The sequence below is a fragment of the Gopherus flavomarginatus genome, chromosome 4, assembly GCF_025201925.1.
Source record: "Gopherus flavomarginatus isolate rGopFla2 chromosome 4, rGopFla2.mat.asm, whole genome shotgun sequence".
Taxonomy (NCBI): Eukaryota; Metazoa; Chordata; order Testudines; family Testudinidae; genus Gopherus; species Gopherus flavomarginatus.
Window position 1 is genome coordinate 42,615,191 of NC_066620.1, and position 24,097 is coordinate 42,639,287.

General features: G+C 42.5%; 1 protein-coding gene across 1 annotated transcript in view; it reads right to left on the reverse strand.

The window, feature by feature from the left end:
• MTA3 (metastasis associated 1 family member 3) overlaps positions 1–24,097 on the reverse strand; it is a 213,261-nt gene that overhangs the window by 155,048 nt on the left and 34,116 nt on the right. The window contains exon 4 of the mRNA XM_050951856.1: positions 17,797–17,923. Coding sequence (XP_050807813.1) covers positions 17,797–17,923 — 127 coding nt within the window. The remainder of the gene's footprint in view (positions 1–17,796; positions 17,924–24,097) is intronic.

Here is a 24,097-nt window from a genome sequence, read left to right on the forward strand (position 1 = left end):
CCGAACCAACCATAAAACGGAGCAAGCGTCTGTGTCCTGGGAAGATCGCTACGTGAAAGTATGTGTCTTTCAGGTTGAGGGCGGCATACCAGTCTCCTGGATCCAGGGAGGGGATAATGGAGGCCAGGGAGGCCATGCGAAACTTTAGCTTTGTTAGGTATCTGTTGAGGTCTCGCAGGTCCAGGACGCAGACCACCCTTTGGGATCAGAAAATCCCAGGACTAGAGAGCCTATGTTGGCATACACTCTCCCCTCTCCTCTCTTCCACCGCCCCCCCCCCAACAACGTATGCTGACAGAAGCAGTAGTTCTTCGAGTGCTTGCTCATGTCCATTCCACATTAGGTGTGTGTGCTCGCCAAATGTACTGGTGCCAGAAGTTTTTCCCTCAGCAGTATCCGTAGAGGGGTGGCTCTGGGGCCCTCTGGAGTGACGCCCGCATGGTGTGGTATAAGGGGCACCACCGGTTTCTCCACCCTCAGTTCTTTCTTGTCACCCGTGAAGGTGCATGCAATGTTTGCTGCTCTTAGTAGTGTTGCTTAGGCTTTGTTTGTATGAACTAGAGTTCTTGTAAAGTTAGTGTATATGGTTGGGATTTGAGTTAGTTAGCCCTGAGCAGAATTAGAGTTTTGTTAGTCCCAATGGGAACTTAGCCGGGGCACAGGCCTTTAAGCCCTGTGATCGCTGCAAACAGCCCATGCCCACGCGAGATCCACATAGTAGCTGTCTCAGGTGCTTCGGCGAAGGACACATAAGTGATAAGTGTTGAATCTGCAAGTCCTTTAAACCTAGGACTAAGAAAGAGCATGAGATCAGACTCAAAGCACTCCTGATGGACCCCGGAGGAAAGGTCCAACTCGGCACTCAGCACCGCGGCATTGGTGTGTAGTGCCCTGCTGGCAACGAGCCAGCACTGATCCCCATCCATGGCCCCAGCCAAGGAGTCAAAGAAGGCCAATAGGGGATGGTCTCCTACTCCCTCCAAGGCTCTGTTTCTGAAGCAGATGGACAACAAATTACATGGATTGAAGGACTCCTGACTCACCCTAAAAGCCCTGGGACTCTATGTTCTGGGCCAACCCTACTCAATTCATTTATTCATAAATGATCTGGAGAACGGGGTAAACAGTGAGGTGGCAAAGTTTGCAGATGATACTAAACTGCTCAAGATAGTTAAAATCAAAGCAGACTGTGAAGAACTTCAAAAAGATCTCACAAAACTAAGTGATTGGGCAACAAAATGGCAAATGAAATTTAATTTAATGCACATTGGAAAAAATAACTCCATCTATATATACAATATGATGGGGGCCTCATTTAGCTACAACTTATCAGGACAGAGATCTTGGCATCATTGGGGATAGTTCTCTGAAGATGTCCACGCAGTGTGCAGAGGCGGTAAAAAAAGCAAACAGAATGTTAGGAATCATTAAAAAGGGGATAGAGAATAAGACGGAGAATATCTTATTGCCCTTATATAAATCCATGGTACGCCCACATCTTGAATACTGCGTACAGATGTGGTCTCCTCATCTCCAAAAAGATACACTAGCATTAAAAAAAGTACAGAGAAGAGCAATTAAAATGATTAGGGGTTTGGAACGGGTCCCATATGAGGAAAGATTAAAGACGTCAGAACTTTTCAGCTTGGAAAAGAGAAGACTAAGGGGGGATATGATAGAACTATATAAAATCAACAGTAGGGTGGAGAAAGTGAATAAGGAAAAGTTATTTACTTGTTCCCATAATATAAGAACTAGGGACCCCCAAATAAAATTAATGGGCAGGAGGTTTAAAAACACATAAAAATAAGTTCTTCACACAGCGCACAGTCAGCTTGTGGAACTCCTTGCCTGAGCAGGTTGTGAAGCCTAGGACTCTAACAGGGTTTAAAAGAGAACTGGATACATTCATGGACGTTAAGTCCGTTAATGGCTATTAGCCAGGATGGGTAAGAAATCGTGTCCCTAGCCTCTGTTTGTCAGAGGGTGGTGATGGACAGCAGGAGAGAGATCACTTGATCATTACCTGTTAGGTTCTCTCCCTCTAGGGCACCTGGCATTGGCCACTTAAGCTCTTTGGCAATAATGCACTCTGAACTAGTCCTTATCCCTTTCAAACAGCCCTTCATTTATCAGCCAACTGCAAAAGTGATTCCCAATCTGTGATCTGTGGAGATAGTTGTGTCTGCAGAGCACCCATAGGTCACATGATGCTGGATCAATAATTACAGTGAAACCAATGGCAAACATGCTTATGCATCATTATTTCAAACCCAGTTTAAGGGGCTTGGGCTACCGTTTATTGTTGGAGACACATGCCAGAGACCATACTACAAATAGGGAGCTACAGATTGAAGGCATATTTGCATTTGGAGCACAAACCATTGTACAATTAAAATATAAAAGCAAAGAGAAAAACAATACATAGATTGCCCCAAACAGTTGCAAACTGTTCCCAACTGCCACTGGGTTGCCAAGTATTAAGATTTTTCTTAGCTAATGTAACAGAATCATTAGTGAACGCTAAATTTTTTAATTTCAACTGATACGCAAAAGTGATGGTGGGATGATTTGCACTGTAATTGGTTTATAATTGGCTGGATAGTAATTAAAACAACAGTAGTTTATTCTGCGGCCTGAAACATCGTAGAACAAGCCTCTCACACTTGATGGTTGAATACTACGGGGATTTGTGTAACCACAGAAACTCAACAATCACTGTCTAGATATGCATATCAAAGCCAAGGTGCAAAATTGTGTAAGTGTGATCTATGTCTGGGGCCAAAATAAGATGAGTAAACTGGAGACTACCTAATTTATTTATTTTTCATCAAAAAAAATTAAAAAATAGAACGAACAGGGGATCAAATTATGTATGTCCAAATGAACTAGTAAGTGCAAGTATCTGAGTATATGTATACAAGAATCTACGGATTTTTCAGCTTTTCTCTCTCTCTCCAGACTTCACTTTGAAAAATCAAAGGCTCAATCTTATGTAGATCTTGTCTGGTTTCAGATCAGAAAATAGTCAGGAGGGACATAATTCCAAAATATCTCCATGTTACAGAAGGATATAGTAAAGACCAAATTTGAAATCAGTGGCCACTGTATACTTAAATGGAGTTGTGCAAGCTATCCCAGGGAAGAATTTGGCCCATAACATTTATTTTATATGTTGTTAGCATTTACATGGCTCCCATCAGTGTGGCAAGGAGGGGCACCACATACAGTTTAGATCAGGGGGTCTCAAACTGGGGGTCGGGACCCCTCAGGGGGTCATGAGGTTATTATATGGGGGTTGCGAGCTGTCAGCCTCATCTCAAACCCAGCTTTCCATCCAGAATTTAAAATGGTGTTAAATATATAAAAAAGTGTTTTTAATTTAGGGGGCGGAGGGGGTTTCACTCAGAGGCTTGCTATTTGAAAGGGGTAACCAGTACAAAAATTTGAGAACCACTGGTTTAGATGAAGGTAAAATATTTCCCGAGTGGAAGGACCTTAGTCCTGCAAGTTACCTTTAAAAGCTCCAGATAAAAAAGACCTTGCATTACTCAATAATAGTTTACTTTGCTTGCATATGCAAACCACTGCTTTCTTTGTCTCAACAAATCAATTCAGAACCTCTAACTTCATCTATCTCTCTAAATAATGATTTAGATACACTAGCAGACAAAAGGGTCTAGTGAAGTGCTCACTAAATTAGAAGGTCAGAAATCACATGTTCTAATTTCAAACCACCATATAGGCTTATGCAACTATGTTTCAACACCATTGTCTCCTGTACTGATTATAGTATAGTTCTAGTTTGTAGTGTAAACTGGATCTTAGCTGTTTGCTGTAAGTTTACCAGGTGAGGTTCGGGGAACAGACAGGACTCAGGAACAGTGTACGGAGAGCTAAGGATAGACATACTCAGGTTTACAGAAGGAAACTCTTTTGGGGGGCTGGATACAGCGGTGTGATTGGCTGGAGTTTCTACAAGTTGAATTATTTGTATATAGCCCTGCAAGTGACCCTTCCAAACCCTGAAATTGCTACCATTCAGCAAGCAATATAAATACACACACACACACACACACACACACACACACACACACACACACACACACACTTATCAGTATGATCTTGATATGGCCATGCCACTTATAAGTAACGCACATCATCCCATGTAAGTGCCAATAAAAACTTGATACCAGACCAAACCTTCATGTTTTGTGTACGTGTTAGATGTGTTGAAGAAAAAAATATTTTACGTTTCAGAGATTTTTTAAAGACTATTGTTCATATCCCTATGCCTGTAAATTAAGTCAGATACCTAAGTTACAATACATAAGATTCTCACCCTCACTCCAGCCCATCAGGTAAAGGGATTGGAGCAGCACAAACAGGTTGTAAAAGTCCCATATCCAGCTACGGCAGATTTCACCTGCACAGGTACTGAAGAAGACAGCCCTAGGCTAGGGGCAGGCTGATGTAACTTAGAGAGCCCCTGAGACTGTTGCAATTGTACCAGGAACCATTAGGTCCCCCAGATCAGCCCAAAATCATGGTTCAAAGACTTCTAAAAATGACCTAAAATAACTTTTCTATACCTAAAAATGTCACAGCTTTAATCTCCATACTGAACCCTTTGAGGGCTAAATGTGAGTGCCAAGATTGGCAATCACAAGATTATACTGTTGTTATACTGTTATAACACGACATGTTGCGACTTTAAAACCACATTTTTGCTATCTGCAGTATACCCTCTGTCTTGCCTGTCCTGGGCCTCAGGCCAAAGTTTTTAAATGGTGGGGGGGAGGAATTCCACATTTAGGAATAAGTTTCGCTGCAAGTTGATGGAAGCAGCTCTCAGGGTCTGAATGCTGGTGTAACTCCTGAGAAGATGGATACTGCACAGAAAACATGACATAATCAAACACGTGATAAATTAATTTATGATATCTAAAATTTATCATGTACCTCTCTGTAATTTATAACCTCTACATGTGGTTGTATATACATAGCTATAGACAGTGCATTGTCTGACATGCGTTGACTGGCACTAACCAATGTTATTTTTGTCTGGCCAGGAGACAAAAAGTCTAATAAAACAAGGCACAATGTGTTTATAAGTACAGTTCCTGAGGAATCTGACTGAGCTGCCGTGCTGAACAGAGTGAAGACGAAGGGCAAGAAAATATTAGAGGCTGAAAGTGAAAACTAAGTGTAAACATCATTTCAGAACTGAACTATAATGAATTCAGTGTACTTGGCTTTTGCTCAAAAACTTTGAATAAAAGTTAAGAACTGAACTATCTCAGCGGTTAGATTCTTTGCAATTTTTTCTCCACATCACACTAGGTTAAAGTTTACAAATATTTTGTGAAAATGTTAAACTTCCTTCATCTTCTTAATCATCTCTTAAAAAACAAAGCACTTATAAGTGAAGTACATTTCCATAAAAGATTGCCAGCCTTGGTACATGAAGTTTTTTGTCGATAGGAAAGGAAATGGCAGTACAAGCTTCCTCATCTCTGCACTTCTCAGACAAAGAGCCTCAACCCTTATCTAGTGGCTCCAATAGGGATTCACTAGTGCCTATACTCATTTAAAGAGTTGCTGCTTGCTCATACCCAAGTGAGCAAGACAGACAAAAATCAGTACAATTTACAACCGCTAGTATCCTACAGGAACAATTAGGTTACTCCCTCCTCAGCCACCTACCACTGCTGTTATCATGCATCATACCTCTGTGATTCCTCCTTTTACATCACACTCTGCTCCCAACTGCTCTGAAGGTACTACTGACACAGACTTGCCAAGTGTCATAGACCTAATGTGACATTTACCCATTTGGCAACACTGCCATGACTGCCTGAATCTTGGATAACACTCACATACATTGGGGGAGAAGAGGGGAGAGAGAGAGATTCTCCTCCTCTAAATACTCTTTGGCCTGGTGATGGCGCACCAAGCTGGGAGCTAAGAGTTCTTGTCTGCTTTCTTTCCCTGAGTGCTGCTGCTATTTCTGTGAAGCTCAAAGCTCTACTGATCAAGGGCTCATATTCCTACCCATTTACAAATAAGATACCTGAGAGGCTGCACAATATCACTTCAGACAGAGCTGAATAATATGACAGAGCCTCTACTATGACGGAGTTACATCTCATCATCGTCATCTTTCAGAATGAAGGTAGAATAACTATGTGCTTAAAATCCTATCTGTAACCTTTTCTCTAACAACTATCATCAGGAATAGAACCCAAGAATCCTGGTACTCGTTGTTACACCCTTCTGACAAAGTATGCACTCTGTCTAAGGGCTGGTCCATACAGAAGATAGTCTTCTACTATCAACTGATTCTTCAGCTCAAGTGTAAGAGGTCTGTGCTGCGAGTCTGAAGATCCTGGGTTCAAATTCTATAGATCGCATAAATGAGAAAAATTGTATGTTATCACATAATTAGAGACTTTACCATAATGCACATGCAAAATGGGATAGAATTGCATTTACATTAATAATTAATTTTCTAACGACTTTAACCAGCACTAATGCAATGAAAAATTTTTAAGATGAAATTTATGGTTATATGTTAATTAATGTTAATTGGCAAATATGCAGACTTGTTTATTAAATAATTAGCATAAAAGGTTACACATGGAGCTGCATAATACTTGGCAGCTATGTTGATTTCAGAGCTCTGATACGGTGCTCAGCCAATTCTGCAGCATCTTGAAACAATCTCTCTCCCCCAGGCCAGCGAACAATGTGAGCTGGGGATAGGAATACCCAAGCATTTCCTTACTAAGATCCCCAAAATCCAGAAAAAAAATTAGTTTATTGCCGTGACAAGAGACTACACCGGAACAGGTTATCAAAGGATGTGGTTCACCATTCCTCAGAGTCTTTAAATCAAGACTGGATGTCTCCCTAAAAGATATTACTCTCATTCAATCACAAGTTGCTGGGACTGATCCAAGAACTGCTGCATGAAATTCTGTGGCCTGCGTTAGGCAAGAGATCGGGCTACATAATCAAAATGGTCCCTTGTGGCCTTAAAAATCTACGAAATTCTGCCCTGTGGATCACAGCAAGAAACAGCAACTGGTTTTGGGCTTGGGTGGGAGAAAGATAAAAACTACTACTGAATTGACCTAGAAGAATATTGATCAGTAAATAACTTACCAGATTTCTTTCTAATACTGTCATGGTAATTGTTCTCATGTGATTAAGAGAATTATCATTATTATCCTCCTGTTCAAATTGATTTCTCCACACAAAAACACACACTTGTATTTATCAATCAATTAACTAACATTTTCCAATAAAAATATTTAACGTTAATTAAATTTAGATCAGCAAGTCTGCTTGTTTGAAATCTTGTTCTCACAATCACCCATTGGTTTTAAAACATTTTTCTATTCCCAATCCACATGCAGCCTGTCTGGCTCCACACAACTCATGTTGCATTACATTTTATAAGATTTTTTTTTTAATTGTTGTACAGGGCAGCCTGAGAGATGCTAGCCTTATTTTAATTGGGACTTCTGAGACGAGGTACACAAAAGCCAAACAAACATTACAGCAAGAAATTATAACTGAACCAGAACATTTACTATCAGGTACAAATCAAACAAAAACCATGAAAAAGGTGCTATACATACTGCTGAATAAGTTAATAGCAATAACAATGTTCCTTCAAATGGTTGTGAAGGAATATTTTTAAGTACTTCGGTTCGGAGAGCAATTATAAATGGTTTCAGAGATTAAGTCAAACCCCTGAGACAGCCTAAGCATATACAGGCTTCCCCAAATCGCTCTTAACTAGGGACCATAAAAAAGAAAAAACAAATTTCAAAGAGGCAAGTAATCCTGTGCATCAATCATACGAAATAGTTAATTAACCTGAAAACACAGTCAACCATTTGAACCTTTTCATACAAGTTACACTGAAGTGTAGGAACATCACATAAAATAAAACAATGAAAGTTAGAAAACACCACATGAAGAAACAAAACAGAAGAGTACGCTCTGTTTATTCAATAAACATTGTAGCCATCATATTCTACTGAAGTCACTGCTCACACATTCATTATTTTCTAGTATCTGTGCTTAGGTAGCAGTTCCAGCAGAAAAAACAATTTAAATGTCATGGTTGAACAGATCAAATTATGGTAAAGAAAACCACAGATGCTGTGGTATTAAGCTTCCTATAAGTTAATAAAGAAACCTAATGTAATATAATAACTATAGTTTACTGCAGGGCTCGGCAACCTTTCAGAAGCAGTGTGCCGAGTCTTCATTTATTCACTCTAATTTAAGGTTTCGCGTGCCGGTAATATATTTTAACGTTTTTTAGAAGGTCTCTCTCTATAAGTCTATATATTATATAACTAAACTAGTGTTGTATTGTAAAATAAACAAGGTTTTCAAAATGTTTAAGGAGCTTCATTTAAAATGAAATTAAAATGTTGATCTTATGCCGCCGGCCCGCTCAGCCCACTGCTGCTCTGGGGTTCAGTTCACCTAGGCCGGCAGCGGGCTGAGCGAGGCCTGCGGCCAGGACTCCGGCTGGCAAGGGTCCGTCAGCCAGAACCCCAGACCAGCAGCGCACTGTGCGGGACCAGCAGCCAGGACCCAGAGGGCTGGGGGCAGGCTGAAGTCAGGGCTGGGGGCTGGAGGTGTCAGGGCAGAGGGGGGGCTAGGTATGGGTGTGGGTGCCAGAGTCAGAGCTAGGGTTGGGTGGGGGATGAAGGAGTCAAGTGGAGGGCTCGGTGTGTATGAGGGAGGTACAGGGCTCAGGGCAGGGGCCTGGGGGGTGTGCAGGGCTCAGGGCAGATGGCGTGGTGTGTGTGTGCGGGGGGGGTCAGGGTTCGGGGAGAGGGCTGGGTGACTGCCCCCCTAAGAACTTCCAAACCCGCTGCTCCTTATCACCTGACTACCCCCTCTGGGGTCCCCTGCCCCCAACTGCCCCCCAGGATCCAACTCCCTATCTAAGCCTCCCTGTTCCTTGTTCCCAGACTGGACCCTATCCCCTACCTGTCCCCTGACTGCCCTGACCCTAATCCACACCTCCATCCCCAAACAGACCCCCAGGACTCCCATGCCCCATCCAACTGCTCCCCGCCCCGACAGGACCCCCAGAACTCCCAACCCATCCAACCCCCCCCATTCCCTGCCTGCTCCAACCCCTCTCCACACCCCTGCCTCCTGACAGGACCCCCAGAACTACCAACTCATACAACCCCCCCAAGTCCTTGTCCCCTGACCACCCCCTCCAGAGACCCCCCACCCTAACTGCCCCCCCCAGGACCCTCCTTGCTCCCCGTCCCCTGACTGCCCTGACCCCTATCTACCCGCTGCCCCCCCACAAACCCCAGGACTCCCATGCCCCATCCAACCCCCCCTGCTCCCTGACCACCCACCCCGGGATTCCACACCTCCCATCCAACCCACCCTGCTCCCTGTCCCCTGACTGCCCCCACCCCTTATACAACACCCCCAGCTCTGGACCCTTTACATTGAGGCTCCACGCAGAGCCAGACACGCTGCACCGTGGGAGAGCACAGATCCGGCCCTCAGAGCGCTGCGTGCGGCGGCGGCATGGCTCCAATTCAGCATGGAGCGTGTCTGCCTCCCTGCGGAGCCAAACGCTGCCCCGCGGGAGTGCGCAGGGCGACATGGCTCCAGGGAAGGGGGGAGCGTGTCTGCCTTCCCGTGGAGCCAAACGCTGCCCTGCAGGAGCAAGCAGCCCCAACTTCCAGAGCGCTGGGCGCAGCAGCAGGGCTCCAGGGGAGGGGAGAAGGCAGGGGGAGGGGCCAGCAGCTTGCTGCACTCGGCCCGGCGCTCCGGCCTGGGAGCACAGACGCCGCTGCTTGCTGTGCCGGGAGAGTGGGGCCATTTGCCCACCCCGTGTGCACGGCTATGCTTCTGCTCCCTGCCCCCACCGGGGAAGCAGAGGGCAGAGGAGAGCAGGCCGGGCTTGGCAGGATTTTTAATGGCACGCTGGAGTCCACCAGGCTCCAGCATGCCATTAAAAATTGGCTCGTGTGCCGTATTTGGCAAGTGTGCCATAGGTTGCGACCCCTGGTTTACTGTATTAAACTCTCAGACATATAATAGTTTTAAACAGAATAAATTCTCTTTTCAGTTTACAGTAAAAGTAATTTGAGCCAAAACATTTCACATGGCATATTAATCATATGGCATAAAAGTTGGTATCTTAAAAACAACCCTGTTAGAAAAAGATTAGATACTTAGACATTATTTTTATACTGTGTGCCTAGTGCTTGACAAATACACTAAATAACTTGTTATGGTTATCTGGTCAAATTAACCAACATGCAGTTAGGCATGATTTACCCCTCCCCTTCAACATTCTTCGATTCATATAAATACCAAAATCAAACTAGGAGTTTAGAATTGCAGTGAGAAAGTGAGGGTCAAGTTAGCCCTCAGTATGTCTTCTTTAATGTAACTAAGGGTATGTCTACACTGCAATTAGACACTTGTGGCCAGCCCATGCTGGGCTCGGGCTAAGGTGCTGTTTACCTGCAATACAGACATTTGTGCTCACGCTGGAACCTAGGCTCTAGGACTGAGAGGTGGGAGGATCCCAGATTTCAGGCTGCAGCCCGAGCCCAAATGTCTGCACCACAATTAAACAGCCAGCTGGCATGGGCCAGCCTTGAATGTCTAACTGCAGTGGAGACACACCCTAACTAAATGGCTAGCCCTTTGTAAAACATAGCTCTTTGGGTCTGATATGTCTATATGAGCAAACCACTCAAACTTAAAAAAAAAAAATTTAAATGGGGGGGATCAGCGATCATTTATTTTATTTTGCTTCAGAAAAATGGTCTGAATTAATGTGCAATCAGACAAATATAGAGATTCTAAAAAATCCAAGTTTTCAACTCTGCAGGGCTCCTTTCACTTACAATAGTTTTATACTGCTGTAACCCCATTAACTTCAAACTGACAGAAGTCTTCAAGTTACACCCACTTTAAGGCTACCACAGGGGCATAAAGGGGCCTTAGTGTAAATGAGAATCAGGCCCAAAGTCTGTAATCCTCCACGAGCACTCCCCAAATTTATAGTTCAAGAAAATTAAACATAATTTATATTCCGAAACAAAACAAAAAAATGTTAAAACAGAGTTTAATGTTAAAAGCATATTTCAGTGATTTAAGAATAACAAAGTTACACCATGAAGGAACAAAACAGAGTGACGCTAAGCAGGGTAAAAAGGTGTAACAAAAGCAAGAGAAGTGTAGTCAGTTACATTATTAAGAAGTTTTTAACTAGAAAGTTTTTTTCCAATGTAAATCAATTAAAGATAGTACATGCTCAACAGTGTGAACTACTTTTCTTCCTTTAAATTACAAGCATAGCAACATAGATAGTTTTCATCATGGGAGATGGTGTTGGGCAGTTTTCAAGCTCTGCATTAGGCCTGGGAACCTAAAGCAACTGAGAAAGGCAAGTCCACCAATGAAATTAAGTAACTCACTTCTAACTTTCTCCTCTTACTTCTCCCAAAGGGAGTAGGGCTCATCTTCTTACTCCTGCCAACTTCTGTCTGCATTTACCATCTCATAGACTCATAGGACTGGAAGGGACCTCGAGAGGTCATCGAGTCCAGTCCCCTGCCCTCATGGCAGGACAAATACTGTCTAGACCATCCCAGAGAGACATTTATCTAACCTACTCTTAAATATCTCCAGAGATAGAGATTCCACAACTTCCCTAGGCAATCTATTCCAGTGTTTAACTACCCTGACAGTTAGGAACTTTTTCCTAATGTCCAACCTAAATCTCCCTTGCTGCAGTTTAAGCCCATTGCTTCTTGTTCTATCATTGGAGGCTAAGGTGAATAAGTTTTCTCCCTCCTCCTGATGACACCCTTTTACATACCTGAAAACTGCTATCATGTCCCCTCTCAGTCTTCTCTTTTCCAAACTAAACAAACCAAATTCCTTCAGCCTTCCTTCATAGGTCATGTTCTCAAGACCTTTAATCATTCTTGTTGCTCTTCTCTGGACCCTCTCCAATTTCTCCACATCTTTCTTGAAATGCAGTGCCCAGAACTGGACACAATACTCCAGCTGAGGCCTGACCAGCGCAGAGTAAAGCGGAAGAATGACTTCTCGTGTCTTGTTTACAACACGCCTGTAAATGCATCCCAGAATCACGTTTGCTTTTTTAGCAACAGTATCACACTGTTGACTCATATTAAGCTTGTGGGGTCTACTATGACCCCTAGATCTCTTTCTGCCATACTCCTTCCTAGACAGTCTCTTCCCATTCTGTATGTGTGAAACTGATTGTTCCTTCCTAAGTGGAGCACTTTGCATTTATCTTTATTGAACTTCATCCTGTTTACCTCAGACCATTTCTCCAATTTGTCCAGATCATTTTGAATTTTGACCCTGTCCTCCAAAGCAGTTGCAATCCCTCCCAGTTTGGTATCGTCCGCAAACTTAATAAGCGTACTTTCTATGCCAACATCTAAATCGTTGATGAAGATATTCAACAGAACCGGTCCCAAAACAGACCCCTGCGAAACCCCACTTGTTATACCTTTCCAGCAGGATTGGGAGCCATTAATAACTACTCTCTGAGTACAGTTATCCAGCCAGTTATGCACCCACCTTATAGTAGCCCCATCTAAACTGTACTTTCCTAGTTTATCTATAAGAATATCATGCGAGACTGTATCAAATGCCTTACTAAAGTCTAGGTATATCACATCCACCGCTTCTCCCTTATCCACAAGACTCGTTATCCTATCAAAGAACGCTATCAGATTAGTTTGACACGATTTGTTCTTTACAAATCCATGCTGGCTAGTCCCTATCACCTTACCACCTTCCAAGTGTTTGCAGATGATTTCTTTAATTACCTGCTCCATTATCTTCCCTGGCACAGAAGTTAAACTAACTGGTCTGTAGTTTCCTGGGTTGTTTTTATTTCCCTTTCTATAGATGGGCACTATATTTGCTCCCTTCCAGTCTTCTGGAATCTCCCCTGTCTCCCATGATTTCCCAAAGATAATAGCTAGAGGCTCAGATACCTCTTCTATTAACTCCTTCAGTATTCTAGGATGCATTTCATCAGGCCCTGGTGACTTGCAGGCATCTAACTTTTCTAAGTGATTTTTTACTTGCTCTTTTTTTATTTTATCTTCTAAACCTACCCTCTTCCCGTAAGCATTCACTATATTAGACATTCCTTCAGACTTCTCAGTGAAGACCGAAACAAAGAAGTCATTAAGCATCTCTGCCATTTCCAAGTCTCCTGTTACTGTTTCCCCCTCCTCACTGAACAGTGGGCCTACCCTGTCCTTGGTCTTCCTCTTGCTTCTAATGTATTGATAAAAAGTCTTCTTGTTTCCCTTTATTCCCATAGCTAGTTTGAGTTCATTTTGTGCCTTTGCCTTTCTAATCTTGCCTCTGCATTCCTGTGTTATTTGCCTATATTCATCCTTTGTAATCTGACCTAGTTTCCATTTTTTATATGACGCCTTTTTATTTTGTAGGTCACGCAAGATCTCGTGGTTAAGCCAAGGTCGTCTTTTGCCACATTTTCTATCTTTCCTAACCATCGGAGTAACTTGCTTTTGGGCCCTTAATAGCGTCCCTTTGAAAAACTGCCAACTCTCCTCAGTTGTTTTTCCCCTCAGTCTTGATTCCCATGGGACCTTACCTATCAGCTCTCTGAGCTTACCAAAATCCGCCTTCCTGAAATCCATTGTCTCTATTCTGCCGTATTCCCTTCTATCCTTCCTTAGAATTGCAAATTCTATGATTTCATGATCACTTTCCCCCAAGCTTCCCTCTACTTTCAAATTCTCAACAAGTTCCTCCCTATTTGTTAAAATCAAGTCTAGAACAGCTTCCCCCCTAGTAGCTTTTTCAACTTTCTGAAATAAAAAGTTGTCTGCAATGCAGTCCAGGAACTTATTGGATAGTCTGTGCCCCTTTATTTACTTGCATCATTTCTCCTCACCCATCAGCACTACGTCTTTCCCATTTGAAGGGCCAGAACCTCTGGTGGTTTAAATCAGCATAGCTCCATTCAATGGAGCTAGGACAATTTTTACTACCAGAGGCCTGGTCTACACTACGCGTTTAAACCAATTTTAGCAGCGTTAAAGCGATTTAACGCTGTACCTGTCCACACTACGAGGCCCTTTATATCAATATAAAGGGCTCTTTAAATTGGTTTCTGTACTCCTCCCCGACGAGAGGAGCAGCGCTAAAATCGGTATTACCATATCGGATTAGGGTTAGTGTGGCCGCAAATCGACGGTATTGGCCTCTGGGCGGTATCCCACAGTGCATCACTGTGACCGCTCTGGACAGCAATCTGAACTCGGATGCAGTGGCCAGGTAAACAGGAAAAGCCCCGTGAAATTTTGATTTTCATTTCCTGTTTGCCCAGCGTGGAGCTCTGATCAGCACAGGTGGCAATGCAGTCCCAAATCCAAAAAGAGCTCCAGCATGGACTGCACGGGAGATACTGGATCTGACCGCTGTATGGGAAAACAAATCTGTTCTATCAAAGCTCCGTTACAGAAGACGAAATGCCAAAGCACTTGAAAAAAACCTCTACAGGCTACACAGTGCTGCGTGACAAGCGTAACGGGAAGCCAGAGACTCAAATGGACGCTTATGGAGGGAGGGAGGGGGTACTGAGGACTCCAGCTATCCCACAGTCCCCAGCAGTCTCCAAAAAGTATTTGCATTCTTGGCTGAGCTCCCAATGCCTGTAGGTTCAAACACATTGTCCGGCGTGGTTCAGGGAATAGACCATCAATTTACTCCCTCCATTCCCCCCACGTGAAAGAAAAGGGAAAGAAATCATTTCTTGACTTCTTTCAATGTCACCCTATGTCTACTGAATGCTGCTGGTAGACGCGATGCTGCAGCAGTGAAGAGCAGTATCCACTCCTCTCCCCTGCCCGGTGGCAGATGGTGCAGTAGGACTGGTAGCCATCCTTGTTATCAACCCATGAGTGCTCCTGGCTGGCTTCAGGTGAGGCTGGCCGGGGGCGCCTGGGTGAAAATAGGAATGATTCTCGGTCATTCCCAGCAGATGGTACAGAACGGCTGGTAACCGTCCTCATCATAGCAACTGGGGGCTGAGCTCCATCAGACCCCTCCCTTTCCTGTGTAAAAAAAAGATTCTGCCCTGCCTGGACTATCATAGCAGCAGCATGCTGGGCTCCTCTCCCCTGCACCGCTTAATGTCCTGCCTGGACTGTCATAGCACCGGGAGGCTGCCTCTCCCTCATTTTATCTCACTAACAAGTCACTGTTTCTTATTCCTGCATTCTTTATAACTTCATGACACAAATGGGGGGGACACTGCCACGGTAGCCCAAGAAGGTTGGGGGAGGAGGGAAGCAATGGGTGAGGTTGTTGCAGGGGCACCCCCCGTGAATGGCATGTAGCTCAACATTTCTGTGGCATCTGACACGGAGCAGCTGTGCTCTCTGATACACTGGCTCTCTAGTACACTTGCCCCAAATTCTAGGCAGGACTGACTCTATTTTTAGAAACCATAAAGGAGGGATTGACTCGGGGAGTCATTCCCAGTTTTGCCTTTGCGCCCCAGGCCGACCTCAGCCAGGGGCACCCATGATAGCGGCAGACAGTACAGAAGGACAGATAACCGTCATCTCATTGCCAATTTACACTGGCAGCAGACGGTACAGAACGACTGATAATCGTCTCTGCTAGCATGCAAAAGCAAATGAATGCTGCTGTGTAGTGCTGGAGTATCGCCTCTGTCCACGGCATCCAGTACACATACGGTGACTGTAAAAAAAAAAAAAAAGCTGAACGGGCTCCATGGTTGCCGTGTTATGGCATCCTGACGTCTGCCAGGGAAAAAGGGCGCGAAATGATTGTCTGCCATTGCTTTCCCGGAGGAAGGAATGACTGACGACATTTACCCAGAACCACCCACGACAATGATTTTTGACCCATCAGCCACTGGGCTCTCAACCCAGAATTCTAAGGGGCGGGGGAGACTGTGGGAACTATGGGATAGCTACGGAATAGCTACCCACAGTGCAACGCTCCGTAAATCGACGCTAGCCTCGGACCATGGACGCACACCGCCGAATTAATGTGCTTAGTGTGGCCACGTGCACTCGACTTCATACAATCTGTTTTATAAAACCAGTTTATGTAAAATTGGAATAATCCCGTAGTGTAGATGTACCCTGAGACTCTGGCTCTTTGTTTGAGTGCTACTGGGGTGGGAGGGAGAAAAAGAAAAGGAGTCTTCTACTTCCCCACCAATTTTTTCAGTAATTCACATTAAAAACTGAGAGAACTATTGAGAATTTGAACTGTGTAAATTAATAAGCACAATTCAAAGCAAGGATAATGCAATACTATGTCCATTTATTTTGACAAATGCAGTTTCATTTTAAAAATTCATTACAGCACACACAACGGTTCAGGAAGGTATCTGGTAAAAGTAATTAAGATTTGGTAAGATGAGAGTGCACTCACCATTTTGCGCATGTGTGTGCTATATTGGGTAATTGCTACAGCATACTGTAGTATTTTTACGGGGTGACAAGTGAAGTGTGTGCTAGTGAGGTTCTACTCTACTTATGCCTCATGTTACAGCAACCATTGCACTGGAGCAGGTGAACAAAGGTCATTTGTTCTACTAGAGCAGGAGCTCTCCTGTAATAAATAATAATACTTAAGAGTGACTTTCATGTACAGATTTCAAAGTTAGATGAAAAGTTGAGCAATCATTATCACCTCCAATTTATAGGGCTTGTCTACAGGGAGAGTTACTGTGCAGCAAGTTAGGTATGAATTTACAGCACACTACCTATTCCACAGTAACTCCATGTGTGGACACTCTTACCATGCACTAAAAGTGCCCTTGGTGGTTTATCTTAGTACACTTTACAGTGTATCAAGCTAAAATGCACAAAGGTACTTTTACTAGCTTGCTGTGCTGTGTAACTTCCTGTGTAAACAACCCACAGATGTAGAAACTGAAGTACAGAAGTTAAGTGACTTAATAAAGTCACACAGTGAGTCTGTGACAGAGCTGGGAATGAGTTCTGTTCTATTCAACTGCCAGTCCTCTCTCCTATCCGCTAGGCCACAAACGCCCTCTCTTGAGCAATGGAAAGTACTTCCTTTGACCAGGGTGGATGAGCTTCCAGCTACTGATGACTTCTCAAGTGATAGACTGGGCTGGATGTACTGTGAGAGCTAAAATTCCCTTGCATTACCAGCCCATAATTGTACCCTTCTCTTCCACTTGCCTTTGCTCGTCTCTTTATCACTGCATCCCTTCTAGTTTCTAGATCCTCTTTCCCAACAAACACAAAGAGCTCCCTTCATCAGTGGGGATGGCACCTATGCTCAGAGCATTTTCCAGTATGAAATCAACTACAACTCTTTTCTGCTTTACTCATCAATAGCATCAGAGCAATTTAAAAATGAAGGGAGGTATGGGTAGAAGCATGATAACGTAAAATTAAAAGCCCAAGTTACAAGTTTTAAGATTGTTTAAATATAAAAGATCTCTAAGGATATGATGGCAAAAATGCTCTTGCAACATTTAGCCAAATCCAGCTATTGTGTCTTTCAGGTTTAGTAACAAACAGGTTGGAGTAAATTTCTTTTGAAATGTCTGAGTCCTCTCACAAACAGCTCAGGGTTGTAATCCCAACCATACAAGTCTCGAGCTCCAAATGGGGTGGAGTAGAGTGGGCAGCCCATTGCAACCACCAAAAAAAAAAAAAAAACTTTCCTGAAGTTTGTTACCTGATATGTGTTGCAGGAAGAGACTCATACTGGCGAGAAAGAAAGAGCTCTCTGTGTTTCAACTGATGTTTCTGTTTATCAGTCAAATCGGCCTCATTCGTAGTTTCAGACTCTTCTTCAACTTCTTCTGCACAAAGATAGAAGACAGGATGAAATTAGCTTTGCTATGTAATACAGTTGTGAACATTCTCTTCTTTAAAACCCTCTAGGAAACCTGCCTGAATAGCCTAAGAAAGTTCTTCATCAATTGTTGCAAAACAGGTTGCCATTTTATGCATTCTAATAACTAAGGATGAAAGCTTTTAAATATTGTATGTCAGGGATTCTCAAACTAGGGGTTGGGACCCCTCAGGGGGGTCACAAGGTTATTACCTGGGGGGGTTGTGAGCTGTCAACCTCCACCCCAACCCCCACTTTGCCTCCAGCATTTATAACAGTGTTAAATACTTAAATATATTAAAAAGTGTTTTTAATTTATAAGGGGGGGGTGTCACATTCAAAGGCTTGATGTGTGAAAGGGGTCACCAGTAAAAAGTTTGAGAGCCACTGTTACATGTGTTTAATTCCTTTAAAAAAAGATGTTTTCTTTTCCTCTACTTGTGCTTAGGAGTCTTTTAGATGGCCACAAGAGCAACACTACCATTCTTCTTTCACCTCCCTTCCCCTTCTTTTCCTCTTTGTGCACACAGCTGCCCGCTGTCGCTACTGTTCAGCTTTAGCTCTGCTGCTACTGTTCCTGGTAAAACTATAGCAGGGTCTGGGGAGGAGCACGCAGTCAACAAAATAGCAAAACTGCCTATAAACAAAGTAATGTCAAATGCACAATGCAAACAAACTGCACAAAGAAAAAAATTAAACCCCCTAATTGACTTCAGTTATTATAACACTATTTTCAGGTGACACTGTGTTTTAAAAGTTGACAGTATCCCTCTAATATAGGGTTCGGCAATCTTCGGCACACGGCCCATTCAGGGTAATTAGCTGGTGGGCCGTGAGACATTTTTCTGACGTTGATCATCCGCAGGCACAGCCCCCAGCAGCTCCCAGTGGCCGCGGTTCACCGTTCCCAGCCAATGGGAGCCGCAGAATGCGCTAGCCGCCTCTTCCCGCAGCTCCCATTGGCCAAGAACAGTGAACCGCAGCCACTGGGAGCTGTGAGGGGCCGCGCCTGCGTACTGTCAACGTAAACAAAATGTCTCGCGGCCCAGTGGATTACCCTGATGGGCCGCGTGCCAAAGATTGCCGACCCCTGCTCTAACAGAACAGAAGAAAAAAGGGGCATAATTTTAAATATCAAAATAATTTGTTTTATTAAAAAAATAATAAGTACTGATATAACACTAACTAGAAGGACACACATCTTATAAAAGTTTTTAATCTTTTAATCTTTAAAAGCAGAGACCTTTATGAGTATTTTGTCAGTTTGCTCCAAATTTTGAACCGATACAAATCTAAAATACTTTGGAACCAGCTTGACACATGGTAAATCACACTGGAGGCAGTGGGAGTAGGTATTGCAGGGCAGGATGGTTGTGGGATTAAAAATAGTACAAAGCAGAGCTCTAATCCTGACTCACTGCTATAAAACTTGCCTGAGAATACTCATCAACACTGCCTCTGTATTGGCAGGGTTCCCCAGGTGTTCACTATAGTTAATTAAAGGAAATATTGAGGCCATCTTATCTATTCTTCTAAGGAGCACAGATATTTTACAAACAATCCATGTAGTACTGATGCTAAACACTTAAGCCTGCGTGTTCTCTCACAGTAGAATCACGATTCTCTCCAAATTCAAGACTGCTATCCTACTACATCTGCTCCTCATCCTCTTCTGGCTCCCTAATGGCTCTTCTCCTAGTGTCAGGAGAGAATACTCCCTGAAGTGACTCTAGCTCCGTTGAATCCCAGTTCCCCCACCTATCCACCTGTCTGCTCTATTGGGTGGGCTGCATATGCACGGAAGTAAGAGAAAACAACTCACTCCCTACAGCCACCACACCCACACAGACACTTTTTGATGAGGTTACAGAGGTAAATCACCTACCCCTACTTACAGATGACAAAAATTAAGTAATTAAAAGCAAATTTCTTGCAAAGAACCTGAACCTGCAGGTGTCTCAGTTCTGCCACTGGCACTCTTAACACACACAATGCCACATATGCCAATGTTAAGACTACAACCCTTTCATGGGGTCTAGCTAATATAACAGAGCCTCACTGCCACTGAGCGCACATGGGGTACTTTGATAGCAGCAGGTAGAGTTGTTGCCACGGGTACTACTATGGTAATTACTTCCTTCATTTAATTTCTGTAGAATCTTACTGTTCAAACAATGTACCAGAGACCAAGTCCGCTTAAAAGTTTACATTTGCAGAGATTTCTACGCTACTGAAAAGCAATTCAATAGGAAAGGGAATGAAGAATTGTTAGAAGAAAAATGTGTCAATCAAGAGGGAGAAAAAGTAAAAGTTTACTTATTGTACAGGAGACAATGCACTATTCAAATGATATTTTAAAATTGTTATAAAAAAGTGTTCATGCCTGTTACACACTGTTCAATTTCTTACATGGTGATTAAGGGCTCATCATAATACTAACCCCTTCTATGATTCCTTATAGGAATATCAGGGAAACTTGGGCTGCTTCAGATACAAAACTTTATGCGTCTTCTTCATGAAGTTAGTAATTAAAGATGAAAAACAACAATGGGAAAAAATGTTAAAGATTAACCTTTCAAACACACAATGGGTTTGACAACTACAGTGAAGGTGAATCACTATATTTGTTTCAGCTAATGAATCCTAACAGCAAAATATACAATGAAGTTCAAAACATGTCTTCTCCTCTCCAAATATAAACATGTCAACCTTTCTATTAGTTTATTTGTTTATTTATTTATCTATTTAGCATTCCTTCTGTTTACAAATCCTAGCTCTTGGCATTCTTTGAGTATTTTTATTTCATCCACTGTCTGAAAAACAGCAGAGAAATTTTAATTCTCTGTTTAAGTTTACCAGATAGTCTGAATGCATAATTTAAGGAAGTTATCCAGGGATTAAAAGCTCTTACAAAGTCCAATACCATTATACCCATCCTCCACCCCAAAAAAGACTATATATTAGGAAAATGCAGACGTAAGCAAGTAATTAATTCAGTAAAAGCTTTATTGAATCATGGGTCAAAATGGTAAAATATATGTAGCAAAGCAAAGGCAACACAATCAATCAACAAAATCATGACCAACTAGTAGTTATAAATGCAAAAGAAATGGTACTAAAATGTTTTTCTTCAGATTTTACATGCACAGAAGTAAGGACATTCATAGTTGTGAATCCAACAACAACCACAACTTGGACATATTGCATAAATATAGCATGCAGCATTTATACGGTTATAGTATATATAGGGTGTCAAGTATCAGAGGGGTAGCCGTGTTAGTCTGGATCTGTAAAAGCAGCAAAGAGTCCTGTGGCACCTTATAGATTAACAGACGTTTTGGAGCATGAGCTTTCGTGGGTGAATACCCACTTCGTCAGATGCATCTGACGAAGTGGGTATTCACCCACGAAAGCTCATGCTCCAAAACGTCTGTTAGTCTATAAGGTGCCACAGGACTCTTTGCTGCTAGTATATATAGGGTTAATTTCAGTGCCTTAGCATACCGTATATGCCCACACAAAAAACTTCCTAACTTAGAGTTGAGGTTGATCTAGTTTATTTCTCATCAACACGACTATCAGTTAAGGGAATCTTTATTTACATGCCATAACATCATATTACCCATATTATTGCTTTCTTTGACCTGGATTAGCTGTACAGGATTAAAAGTGTGATTTTATACAAATTTAAACCAGTTCAAGTTTGCATATGGACACTCTTTTATCAGCAAAGACTAATACGGCTACCACTCTGAAACCTGACTCTTCTATCAGTTTTAAGTCTGACTTATATCTGTTTATCTTGCACTCGTGAATTTGCAGGTACAAGATAAACTGACAGAACCAGTTTTAAATTCAATAAGTCTGCACACAAAAAGTTGCACAAGTTTTACTACACTAATTTAAGATAAATCAGTATAACTTGTGTGTAGACATGCCCAGACTCCTCTTTCCCTTGCACTTCAAACATATAATTCACTACAAAAGCACACAACCCAATTCCTCTAAATCACATTCAAATGTAAAATCTCAACTACACAAATATAAATCCAACTATAGGCAGGGCCAGTGCTTCCATTTAGGCGGCCTAGGCAATCGCCTAGGGCGCCAGGAGTATTGGTGGGCGGCATTTTGCCGGCGGGGGCGGCAGGCAGCTCCAGTGGACCTGCCGCAGTCATGCCTGCGGAGGGTTTGCTGGTCTGTGGCTCCGGTGGAGCTGCCGCAGTCATGCCTGCGGACGGTCGGCTGCTCGCGCGGCTCCAGTGGACCGCCCGCAGGCACGACTGCGGCAGCACCACCAGAGCCGCGGGAGCAGCCGACAGTCCGCAGGCAAGACTGCGGCAGCTCCACCGGAGCTGCAGGACCAGCGCGTGGGGCGGCAAAATTACCGTGTGCCTAGGGCGCTAAAACCCCTAGCGCTGGTCCTGACTATAGGTGTGCATATACTGATCAAGTCTATAGAGTTATTTGTCCATGAAGAAGTGTGTGGCTGGAGTAAAGGTTGTGCATTTGAGTAATTCAGTTTTCAATTTAGCTTTAAAGTCAAACTTTAATTTTGTATTGTAGGTTGTACCTGGCTTTCTCAGAAGGTTCGCCCCCTTCAACAGCAGTTTTCACTGAAGGAGCAGGCTAATGAGGGTTCCCTGTTGTTCCAACTGGAACTCATAGTATCAGAATATGGTGGCCTTTGTTAACAAGTTGGAGAGCACTATGCAGTAATTATAGTCTGTTACTTATATTATTCTGTATTCTATGTTCTGAGCTGTTCTCGTTACATTTTTATGCTTAAAAAGCTACTTACTTTTAGCATTAATATAGGAACAGACTGAGGGCTAGTCTGTATATAGAAATTGCATCCATTTAACTTAAAATGGTTTAAAAATCAATTCAGTTAAACCAGCACAAATCCCTTAGTGGACACATATTGGTTTAAATCTGGCTTATCACAGTATACCTTGTATCAGGCTTGTATCAGTTTTAGAAAGCAAGGTTTAAACCAATACAACAGCATCTACGCACAAAGCTGCATGAGTTTACATCGGTTCAGTTAAACATGGGCAACTTCATGTTTAGACCAGACCAAAGGAATAAACTTTACATTCAATAATTGTTACTAAATCCTCTCCTTTCTCATATACCTCTTTATTCTGAACTAAGTCTTAATACTAAAAACAACGTGCTTTGTTTGTGACCAACATGACATAGAATCTACAGCTAAAAGAATATGAAAATACTGTGACTAAGTAATGAGTTAACTGCAAATATAAAAAAAAAGACAATAACTGTGCACGGGTTTCTTTTCAGTTTAGCAATGGCAGCACCAATGACATCAACTCTGTGTTTGCAGCTAGGGTGCTAAAGGTAAATAACTACACTGTATTGCGCTGTTTATGGTCAAAACAAATACAAAGAAGGAAATATTAAATATAAACATATGAGCAATATTGTCCACATTGCAGATAAAAAGCTCTCTCAGGTAGACAGTTGGTCAATTTTCCTAAAGTATCTGAGGATTGTTGCCAGGTGCTGTATTGAACTGAAATAGTTGTAATATTTAACTCTTCGCAGTATAATTAAGTTGCTTATCCCACTCTGGGCTAGATTATTCAAAAATCAGTGAGAAAACTCACATTGGTGAACATTTACTCACATGAGCAAGGGCTCCACAGCCTAGCCCTCTCTGCTTATGCCAGCTTAGGTCACGTGTATCATAGTTTGTTCAGACTGACTAAAAATGTTCTAACACAACTCATCATTGTGTGGGTTACATACATACTACTATCAGGTAGCACTGAAAATCTAAAGTAAAATTCATTTGTACTATAGAACTGTTTTAGATATTGCAGACTCAAACATACCTTCCATAAATTTTCACCACAGTTCTTACAACTTTACAGTTATTTTTGTTTAAATGAGGATTTACTCCCTCATATCATAGCTCCACTGACTTTATTTTTTAAAGACCCATTGTTTTTAAAGAAGCTTCAGAAACTTCAGGAACAGTTATCTTCCTTTAATAACCAGTAAACCATACTGATTCACAAGTAATATATGGATTTTTTTTTAATTATCTGCAAGTGCTTTCTGTTACTAAATGGTGATAAAGTAACAGTTACAAAGTCAATTATAATTGACTTTACTC